The sequence below is a fragment of the Onychostoma macrolepis genome, chromosome 25, assembly GCF_012432095.1.
Source record: "Onychostoma macrolepis isolate SWU-2019 chromosome 25, ASM1243209v1, whole genome shotgun sequence".
Taxonomy (NCBI): Eukaryota; Metazoa; Chordata; class Actinopteri; order Cypriniformes; family Cyprinidae; genus Onychostoma; species Onychostoma macrolepis.
The window spans coordinates 15,737,048-15,747,510 of NC_081179.1; the positions used below are offsets into that span (position 1 = coordinate 15,737,048).

A 10,463-nucleotide genomic window follows, 5' to 3' on the forward strand; every position below is an offset into this window, starting at 1 on the left:
TAACAGACGCTCACATCCACACAGGCGCAACGATACTGACGCCTTCACTTCCAGGTCAAGAAGCTGTCAATCAAAAACTCAGTAGCCAATGAGAACACACCGCTGTTAACCCCGCCCCCATGAGAGCTTTGTGTCAGAATGGCGAACGAAAACTTCAGAAGCGTAAATGAAATCTTCAGAATCGTAAACGAAAACTTTAGAAGCGTAAATGAAAACTCTGGAAGTGCATTTGTAAGTACAGATCAACGAATGAAAGATGAGAAAACAGTTGCAAAACCTGCAGTGTATTAAAAACGATTTTGCCTGTAATTTATTTATTTTTTAGTTTCAAAGACATTTTATTCAGTTTCACTTGATATTTTCATACGTTTCTTTAAAAATTACATTCATTTTATTTGGCACAAATCTAATTCCATACTATTGTGCTCTCCAGTCCAGTAGGCGGCGGAAATCCACGGAAATCCACGGCTTGCAGTACAGAAGAAGAAAAAGATTAGCTCAAAATGGTATTATCTTATTTCTTATTGAACGATAGCTCGGTTTATTCTAGTTATGGTTTCATTTTTGAAACCATTACAGTTATAATACGTGTCCGCTGCGATTTGTGGACGGATAATGACATTTTTTTCCATGTAACGCTAATCTTTTAGAGTACGTTTTAAAGGCTAAGCAATAGACGTAAACATTCTTAATAGACTCATTTTGCTGCTTTCTTTTATTTCAGAGGTTCCGATTTTGTGGAGATCTGGACTGTCCAGACTGGGTCCTTGCAGAAATTAGCACCTTAGCTAGAATAGTAAGTCTAACGTTAATAGGTGTTATGTTGACAATTTCTGCACAAATCTTACTACAAGTGATTTTCTTCATTGCAGTCGAGCGTCAAGATGAAGCTTCTGTGCGTGCAAGTCATTAAAGATCTGCTCGATGAAGGCATCGATGTAAGACAGCACTGAAGACAACACTCATGTTAGAATGTCTACTAAATACATATTCCTCTAACTACTATATAATTATATGTTTTCAGTATGACAAAGTTTCAAAACTAACCTCAGATGCAAAGTTTGGTGAGTAAAACCTGGATTCTGTGTCATGTGATCTCAGTAATAGTAAAGTGTGCAATGAAAATTATTATAAATCAGTACTGATTGCTTATAATTTTTTCCTACGTTATGGCTGATATTAAAATTTTATAACGTATATTTCAAATTAAATCAAAATGAGTAGTTTTAATGCTTAAACATTTTAGCAGAGTGTCCTGCTTTAAATGATTCTAGGAAAACTTTATACTCCAAAAGTATATTAATAGAATATTAGAATTTTGATCAGATATAATTTTGAAAGATGGTATATGATTGTTATTTTATTTAATTGTTCGTAAAAAAAAAAAAAAAAAAATGTTGTTCAATTTATTTTATAAAATTCATTTAAGTACTGTTATTAAGACTATTTTGAAATGTATTATTCTTGAGTTTGCCATGAACGATTTGATGCTGATATGACAAATAAATAAATACATAAATAAATAATAGTTTTAAATTATAGCCTGCAAGTGAATTTAGGCTTCACAACATTGTAATGTATAATCTGTGGAAAATTCATATTTGAGATTTTCTAAAGACACATTTAACAATATAAATTATTAGTGTTTTTACAAAATGAATTGTAAGAGAACGTTAGATAATGTCAACGGTAATCTACATGTAAAAACTGAAGAAATGTGCAGCACAATTAAATATCCATTATATGACTTTTTAAAAGGGATTTTTAAATAATTTACTAATAATTATTGTAACTTATTCAATATTGGTTGATAAATTACAATGGTACTGATATTTTATGCAACCTACATAAATGCATTGTCTGTTTATATTTCATGCCATATATCTTGCTGATTTCTCTGTCTATTTTTATTTGATTTTTTCCCCAGAAAGTGGAGACATTAAAGCCAGTATAGCAGTGCTGAGTTTCATTCTGGCTAGTGCTGCCAAGCATGACGTGGACAGTGAATCTCTCTCCAGTGAACTACAGCAGCTTGGCCTGCCTAAAGGTAAGGATATCTGCTTTATCAACTTTTCGAAGTTATACTTCAAACTCAACACATTTACATGTCCATTTATAGAGCACACCACCGGCTTGTGTAAATCATATGAGGAAAAACACATCGCTCTACAGGAAAAGCTGAGAGAGAGCAGCCTGCGCTGTGAGTATTACCAAAAAATAGAAGAAAAATAGAAATACAGTCCAGATTATGTAATATCCTGATGCATGTCATGTGTCAGTGGGTCGTCTGGAAGCGGTGAACTGGCGGGTCGATTACACCCTGAGCTCCAGTGAACTGAAGCAAGTGAATGAACCCACAGTCCAGCTCAGACTTCAGGCTCAGGACCCCGAGACAGACTCCACACAGACCACCACTGTCTCCATCACTGCGGACAAGTTCAGAGTACTGCTAACAGGTGACTGATCGGTACCATTTATGTATTTGAATTGCATATAACATTTCCATCCTTTCGGTTTAAAGTAATAAACGCAATGTGATGAATATTTATCAGTCATACACGCATGAAACTGGTAACAGTTCTGTTAACAGTACTAATAAACTGAATGTGTTGTAAAGCAATAGTTCACTAAAAAATGAGAGTTAGCAGAAAATGTACTCGCTCTCAGGCCGTCCAAGATGTAGGTGAGTTTGTTTGATTATCAGATCAGATTTGGAGAAATTTTGAGTTGCATCACTTGCTCACCAATGGATCCTCTGCAGTGAATGGGTGCCGTCAGAATGAGAGTCCAAACAGCTGATAAAAACATCACAATAATCTATAATTAATCAACACGATTCCAGTCCATCAATTAACATCTTGTGACGTGAAAAGCTGCTTGTTTGATGGAAATTTTATGTAATTCAAATGCATCTTTAATTTAGACTTAAGCATTTTTAAGTGTATATTGTATTATGCAATTATAGCAAATTTCCCTGTTTTTCTTTTCCAGAACTCAAACAAGCACAGACTATGATGAATGCACTACAGTGAAGCAGTCAGCATTTGTTGAATAATATCGCTGAAATGTGCGCAGGAATCCGTGTATTTAAACTGCTTCTGAGAAAGAAAAGAAAATGGTTTTTCTAACATATTTTGTATAGCTTTTCATGTCCTGATTTGTCAAATGTTGACTAATGTTGCTCAAATTGAGCACCAACTTCAAAAAGTGTCTCAATCAGATTTAGCACTTTTATTCATTATTTTTGGACCCAATGTCACTTGGAAACTTAATTTGTCACTTGTTGATCAGTTTTATCCAGAGAATCAACAGCCCTTAGTGATTTATCTCACCTCATGTGTTTGTCTATGTTAATGTCATGTGTATTTTGTTAATGCATTATTTCTTTTTCATTAAAAAAAAAATGGAGAGAATAAATAAGATAATACCAACAGTTCAGTCTCACTGCGGCATGTTCAGAACCCTTAAAAATACTTATTAAAGATAATTTATTTTGGTCAGGTTTTTTTGTTACGAATAAAGGGGCATATTATGGGGACGGCGTGAATTTAAATTATGAATGCATGCCATTTAGAGTTTATTCCAGTTTAATTCTTAAATATTCATTGTTTAAATTCATTTATTTAGACTAATCTTCTTCTAAAGGAAATATTTAGTTAATTAATAAACTAATTTAACTGTTTGGCTTTAAAGTAAATATTCAGACTGCCCACAAGTTCCCAGAGTAAGAAGGAATCTAGAAAAAAACAAACTACAACTCCCATGATCCTCCCGTGTCCGTTTCATAAACAGTAGCATGCCGAGCCGCGCGAGTTTCCGTGATTATATAACAAGCTTGAGGAGCAAAGGTGGGTTGGTGCACGATTCGCTTCAATTAATTTAATCATCGATTTGCTGAACATGATCCGACTTTGTAGCACGTAGATATGCGACAATTCAAACTTTGCATGTAGCAATGCATGTACGTTGCTTAGCACTAACAGCACACTTTCATAATCTTGAGCATCGTTCAGCATGAGGGAAAGATTTCCTCAAACGCTGGTCAGATGCTTTTTTATTCATTAGTGTACACATATTCATATAGGAGTATGAATGCTATTATTGTCAACTTATTTGCTGTTTAATTTCGTGTGTCTTTATATTTTAAAGCATTAGAGACTCGAATACGGTTACTACAGTATTTCCACCTATTTGGGAAAAAAAATTAAAATAAAATTGTGACAAATGGCGGGAAATACAGAATTAAAATTTTTCTAAATATTTACATGGGTTGTAGAGGAGACTGAATTTGGCGAGCAACTTTCAGTCCTGTTACTCAAGTTCTAAGAAAGAAAGAAAAATCTCCCATTAATTTATGTTTAATATAATATTATTACATGCTAAGAATGACCCTTTTCTGCCAAACTCTTAAGGATTGACAGTTTAAGTTTGGCTAAACGTTCAACTCTGTTACCTTAGTCATAAAAGTATTCCCTTTTGTCTTTTTAAAATTGATGTCTATTCATTTTGGATGTTCATGTAAAGTTTAGATTTTATTAGACAAATTGTATTTACAGAGTTGCTAAAATCACAAGATATTTAGTTCAAACTTAGATTGAAAACAATTTAGTTTGACTTCTTGAGGTTTCAAATCTGAAGGTTAAGCACCTCTTATTTATCACGTATCGCAGTTTTTTTATTTAGAGTCTTTAGGCCTTATTGTGTTCCTGGTTCCTTGTAACAACATCTGAACCCTTGGTGTCTCACATTTAGGTTTCTGACACCCTATCTTCATTTCCTGTTCAAGAATGCCGGAAGGCCCTGAACTCCATTTGGCCAGTCTATATGTCAACAAGATGTGTGAAGGGCTTGTGTTTAGTGGATCTGTCGAGAAATCTGATGTGAATAAAAATCCTGAAGTCCCATTCTGCTGCGACGCCTACTGCATCAAAGCCCAGTCCAGAGGAAAAGAGGTCATACTCACCCTCACTCCCATTAAAAATGATGACGACGGTAAACGCAAGGTCGCCAAGCGTCAGTCCCAGCAGCCGATGGATGTGGTCTTCCGATTTGGGATGTCAGGGTTTTTCCGCTTCACCTCAGTAGATGATCTTCCAAAACACGCTCACCTGCGGTTCTACACTAATGAAAACCCATGCAGGGTGTTGAGTTTTGAGGACACCCGCAGATTTGGCAGCTGGCATCCAAATGGGACCTGGCAAAAAGACAGAGGGCCTTGTGTCATGTTTGAATACGAGAGCTTTAGGTGAGAGAGAAAAATTTATTGTGACAGCGTTTCACAATGCATTAAACTGTAAAGGTGTGGTCATATTTACTATTTTTAGGTCAATCCAATAGGGATCAGGAGTTTCCTGTCAGTGCAAAAAGACTCCCCTCCTTTAAGATTTCGCCCATTTTCACTTGAATTCACCACCCTGACCAACAAAAAGCTACTATGTTTGAAAGTGAATTCTTCATGTGCTGTGCTATATACACTGCTGAGACAATGGAACTTTTTTTGCATGCAAAATTCTGCGTAAATATTGCTTATGTGATCGCATTTAATATTAGAAATTAGTAAAAAAAAAAAAAAGTTACATGTTTTGACATTGTGCCGTACAGTTTTGATTAGTCTCCTGTTCTGGTTTGACCAGCACAGCTAGTATAATGTTACATCATGGAAACTGTTAAGGTCAATGCTGATATTGGGCAAAATGCGACACTGGTTTCGTATTTTTATGCTGTTAATGGCAGAGTTGCAATTCATATGAAAAGGTCGGTTTACAGTGTTGTCAGCATAAACTGTGTATTTAAATATTTCAGGGAGAATGTTCTTTCAAATCTGTCTGACAAGACATTTGACAAACCCATCTGTGAGGTGCTCTTAAATCAGAAGTATTTCAACGGGATTGGGAACTATCTCCGAGCAGAGATTTTGTTCAGGTAACACTTTCTAATGTTTCCCAGATTTGAATTATGCACTGGTCAGCTGGCCATCAGTTGGAATGGGTTACTGCGGTCAAGCCAGCCGCCACTCCGAAATGCATGGTCAATCTAGCCGCCGCGCTGTTTTGTAGTGCGCGCATATACAGTGCATTACGGCGATCTTCCGCTGGTCTTTCGCCTGCGTTCACTCAGACAATTTTTTTTTTTTTTTTTTTTTTTTACTGCTTAACTTATACATACAAACAAGAACAAGGAAATAAGAGTAAGGGTAATATATATTAAGAAAATGAACTATACTAATTAATAAAGTAATATCAGATTAACTGTCTATAATATTATTATAATAATCTAAAAAAAAAATCCATTTTAAATAGGCCTTATGAAATTAAATTGTCTAAAAGTGTTAAGTAACAACCTAATAATTATGGTTCAAACAAAATTATATCAAAATAACTGATGTTGAATTACAAAGTAAAAGCCCTCCAAAAACTCATATATGACCAGTATTGTCTTTGATTTTGGATGGCTCTAAAAAATAAAGTCTCTGGTTTCACAGACCAGTTTCAATTCAGATTAACAGTTCACTGCCCCAGGGTGTGTCTAAACCAGTTTCAGGACTGTCTGATGTTGCATTACAAAATAAAAGCTCCAAAAACTCATATATGACCAATATTCTATTTGATTTTGGATGGCTCTAAAAAGGAAACACCAATTATTTTTTTTTTTAAGGTAAAGTACGTAAAATTGTTATATATATATATATATATATATATATATATATATATATATATAAACAGTTTCACGTACTTTACCTTAAACAAAATTAATAATTGGTGTTTCCTTTTTAGAACTATCCAAAAGTCCTGAAACTGGTTTAGACACACCCTGGGCAGTGATCTGTTAATCTGAATTGAAACTGGTCTGTGAAACCAGAGACTTCATTTTTTAGAGCCATCCAAAATCAAATACAATATTGGTCATATATGAGTTTTTGGAGGGCTTTTACTTTGTAATTCAACATCAGTTATTTTGATATAATTTTGTTTGAACCATAATTATTAGGTTGTTACTTAACACTTTTAGACAATTTAATTTCATAAGGCCTATTTAAAATGGATTTTTTTAAGATTATTATAATAATATTATAGACAGTTAATCTGATATTACTTTATTAATTAGTATAGTTCATTTTCTTAATATATATTACCCTTACTCTTATTTCCTTGTTCTTGTTTGTATGTATAAGTTAAGCAGTAAAAAAAAAAAAAAAACTGTCTGAGTGAATGCAGGCGAAAGACCAGCGGAAGATCGCCGTAATGCACTGTAAAAGCGCGCACGACAAAACAGCGCGGCGGCTAGATTGACCATGCATTTCGGAGTGGCGGCTGGCTTGACCGCAGTCGGTTTTTGCTCCTAACATTGATTGCATCCAGCAATTCTTTTTTTTTCAAAATTGCAAGCTGTCATGTCTGAAAAGTGAAAGTTAATTGCGAAGGAAGGAAGTATGAATACATTCAATACAACAAATTTCATTTTGTTTAGGATGGCCATTTCATTTTATCTTAAAATTACACCGACAGAATTTGATTTAAAATAAAACAACTGCTATTGAATGGAGGACCAAACCTGCAGAAATAAATAAATAAATTTAATGACAGAAAAATAAATAAATAAATGACTTGATAGAAACAAATATAGTAATAATGTAATCCTGAATTTATTTATTACTTTTTCCCTTTATGTTTTATATTTATTTTCATTCATTTAAATTTTTATTTACTTGTTCTTTCATATATTTTTATATTTTATTTGTTTTAGTGCTGTCAAATGATTAATCGTGATTAATCGCATCCAAAATAAAAGTATACTGTGTGTATATTTATTATGTATATATAAATACACACACACATGCATGTATATATTTAAGAAAAATATGTTGTTTATATATTAAATATTTATATAGAATATAAGAATATGAATATAAATGATATAAACATGTAAATATTTTCAATATATATATACTGTATGTGTGTGTGTGTATACACATAATAAATATACACAGTACACTTACAAATATAATATAAACAAACTTACTTTGGATGCAATTAATCACGATTAATCGTTTGACAGCACTAATTTGTTTATTATTTATTTTTAGTTTCTGCAGCTTTGGTCCTCCATACTAGAACATCTTTCTGTTTTACTCATTACATAAATTGATTGCATAAGATATTTTAAAGAATGTTTTATATGTATATATAGAGAGAGAGAGAGAGAGATTTTATTTAATATTACAAAACTGAAATCAAACCATTGTTTTTGCTCAATTTTAAAACCACAAAAAAACTTCTGATGCTATATTGCATTTCTTGTTCATGTACGCTTTCATTCTTTCATGTCTGTTGCTTGAAGAAAAAAATCCATTGGAATCTACCATGAAAAATCATGAAAAGTGCATTTCTAAATCTCAACTTTAAGAATAAAACCACATTGTTTAGTTGAAAAATCCGCCATTGTTTTACTTAATTGTACATGAAACCTTTGAACTTTTCCTCTCTTTCATGGCCTACTATCATGTCAGTCCAAATCTAATTATGAGGAAAAGTAACCGATTTCCCCCTCCATTCTTGTCAGACTACAAATCCCTCCGTTTGTAAAGGCACGGACAGTTCTAGAGGGACTTGTGCTACAAGACGAGGAAAAAAAGAAGGTCAAAAAGGAGATTACAGTTGTAGAGGTGAAGGAATTTGACCTTCTTGTCTGAGTCAGTGTATTAATTGACACTTTGTTTGGGATAAATCATTGCTTTGTTGTTTCATTCAGTCAACAGATAAAACCGGGAAGAAAGGGGTGAAGGCTGAGACCCCAGACCTTCTTTCTTTGTGTCACACTGTTCCCTTGGAGGTGGTGCAGTTGGGTGGGTGGGCTTACACTGCAAACAATTGTGATGTATTGACTGATTTTGCACAGTTTTACATGCAAATATTTGTGTATGATGATACTTACATACGTTTTACAAAATCCCAGTGTCAGTGACATTTCATTTTTAGTTTTAGATCAGTATCCATTCATCTGCTTTTTTTTACTTCATTTTTTATTCCTTAAGGTGAAAATGGTTATGCTCCAGCAAAGGGGAAGTATTCTGTGCTTCAAGCCTGGATGCAATGTTACTGTGTGGATGGAATGAACTCATTAGGTGACCACAATGGACGGACAATTTGGTTCAATGTATGTCTGTGTAATTCTCTGTAAATCTTAATTCTAATTCTGGAGACCATTCTGAAACGCATTTAGAGTTCAATCTGATTTTAATTCATTGCTTGCTTTGTTTTTAGGGGGATCCTGGTCCTATGGTGCCCAAAGGTAAAATCCCTCAACAAAATAAACAGATGATTGATCCTAAGAATGTTAAAGTCTATATATGTAACTAAAAATATTCCTCCATTAGGTGCCAAATCTCGCAAAATTATGTGGAAAAGGCAGAAAGATGATCACGATTACACTGATTCAAAAGTGAGATGTCATTACTTTGCATTTCTTACACTTGAACAGATGCAAGAACTTTACACAACATCTGCTTCACTCTAGAAAGCCAAAAAGACATGCACCGACAGTACTGCAAAAGCAAAACCTGCTAAGAAAAAGGACAACATAAAGGTAAAGAAAGAAAATGCAACCTCCAAAACACAAAATGCTTCAAAAAGACAGAAAAAAACCACGAAAAAGGTCAATGTAGCACCTGCAGATGAGAACAAGAAGCCAAAAACAAGAGGAAAGAGAAGCCCAAAAGGTCAGAATCTCCCATTCACTATTTATTTGGCTACTTTCGGTATTATTAGTATTCAGATCCTGATTTCTCTGCAATGTTGTCCTTTCTTAAGTTCTTCCAAAGACTGGAACTAATACAATCAAAAGCCAACGTGTGGAGGAAGTGAATAAAACTAAAAGGAATTCCGTAACCTGTAGGAAAAGTGCAACAAAGGGTATGACTTCAGTTTTTTAATACAGAGGCCGACTCTGCTCTGTGAGTTGTTGTATCTTGTGATGTTAATTTATTATTATATTTTATTCTAGCAAAGCCACAGCGGAAAAGAAGTGGCACACAAGGAGGCCGTTCCTCCAAATGATGCCATGCTTGATTAAATCATCAGAATGCAGTCAGCAAGCTACTGTAATGGGCCACCCAGACTTTTTATATTCAGTAATGATTTGATTTTATAATCCTTTTTTAAAGTAAATAAGAAATATATGCATGTAATCAAATATATATTTTTGTTGTGTAAAATGCCTGCTTGGGGCCTTATCATCTTTTACTTCATGTTTAATCAACCATATCGACTACCTTTTTCTTAAGATTTCACAAAAAAAGAGTTGTCAGGGAAAAAAATAACCAAGTAACCAATTTTAATCTTACACTGACATTTTTATTTTTTACAAAAAATAAAGATTGTGTGAAAATAAAACGTGAAAAATTGAGAAATACGTGTGTGAATATCATAAACCACAGTTTTCCAAAGTGATATCAGCTACTTGGGGAA

At 33.8% G+C, this 10,463-nt stretch overlaps 2 protein-coding genes across 6 annotated transcripts; both read left to right on the plus strand.

Moving 5' to 3' along the window:
- Positions 1–433: 433 nt before the first annotated feature.
- commd4 (COMM domain containing 4) lies at positions 434–3,433 on the plus strand. 3 transcript variants are annotated; one of them, XM_058766803.1, is made up of 8 exons: positions 434–506; positions 725–796; positions 873–938; positions 1,025–1,064; positions 1,928–2,047; positions 2,120–2,200; positions 2,280–2,456; positions 2,992–3,433. In XM_058766803.1, exons 1-8 carry the CDS (start codon positions 504–506, stop codon positions 3,030–3,032), a joined length of 600 nt encoding a protein of 199 aa, XP_058622786.1. In that variant the 5' UTR covers positions 434–503; the 3' UTR covers positions 3,033–3,433. The 3 variants fall into 3 exon arrangements, with proteins under 3 accessions (XP_058622786.1, XP_058622785.1, XP_058622787.1); XM_058766802.1 differs by having other exon boundaries at positions 499–632; XM_058766804.1 differs by lacking the exon at positions 434–506 and adding an exon at positions 559–651.
- Positions 3,434–3,571: 138 nt separating this feature from the next.
- Positions 3,572–10,137, plus strand: neil1 (nei-like DNA glycosylase 1). 3 transcript variants are annotated; one of them, XM_058766799.1, is made up of 11 exons: positions 3,572–3,848; positions 4,753–5,245; positions 5,803–5,922; positions 8,560–8,662; positions 8,749–8,842; positions 9,032–9,153; positions 9,261–9,288; positions 9,374–9,438; positions 9,514–9,715; positions 9,807–9,908; positions 10,000–10,137. In XM_058766799.1, exons 2-11 carry the CDS (start codon positions 4,788–4,790, stop codon positions 10,050–10,052), a joined length of 1,347 nt encoding a protein of 448 aa, XP_058622782.1. In that variant the 5' UTR covers positions 3,572–3,848; positions 4,753–4,787; the 3' UTR covers positions 10,053–10,137. The 3 variants fall into 3 exon arrangements, with proteins under 3 accessions (XP_058622782.1, XP_058622783.1, XP_058622784.1); XM_058766800.1 differs by lacking the exon at positions 3,572–3,848 and adding an exon at positions 3,922–4,041; XM_058766801.1 differs by lacking the exon at positions 3,572–3,848 and adding an exon at positions 3,941–3,961.
- Positions 10,138–10,463: the final 326 nt, after the last annotated feature.

Bases quoted from the DNA above. Each gene is read 5' to 3' on its own strand.
- neil1 (XM_058766799.1), top strand. From the start codon at position 4,788: ATGCCGGAAGGCCCTGAACTCCATTTGGCCAGTCTATATGTCAACAAG. The intron at 5,246-5,802 runs GTGAGAGAGAAA...TAAATATTTCAG, and splicing joins TTTGAATACGAGAGCTTTAG to GGAGAATGTTCTTTCAAATC. The intron at 9,439-9,513 runs GTGAGATGTCAT...GCTTCACTCTAG, and splicing joins ACGATTACACTGATTCAAAA to AAAGCCAAAAAGACATGCAC.
- commd4 (XM_058766802.1), top strand. From the start codon at position 504: ATGGTATTATCTTATTTCTTATTGAACGATAGCTCGGTTTATTCTAGT. The intron at 633-724 runs GTAACGCTAATC...CTTTTATTTCAG, and splicing joins ATAATGACATTTTTTTCCAT to AGGTTCCGATTTTGTGGAGA. The intron at 2,048-2,119 runs GTAAGGATATCT...GTCCATTTATAG, and splicing joins GCAGCTTGGCCTGCCTAAAG to AGCACACCACCGGCTTGTGT.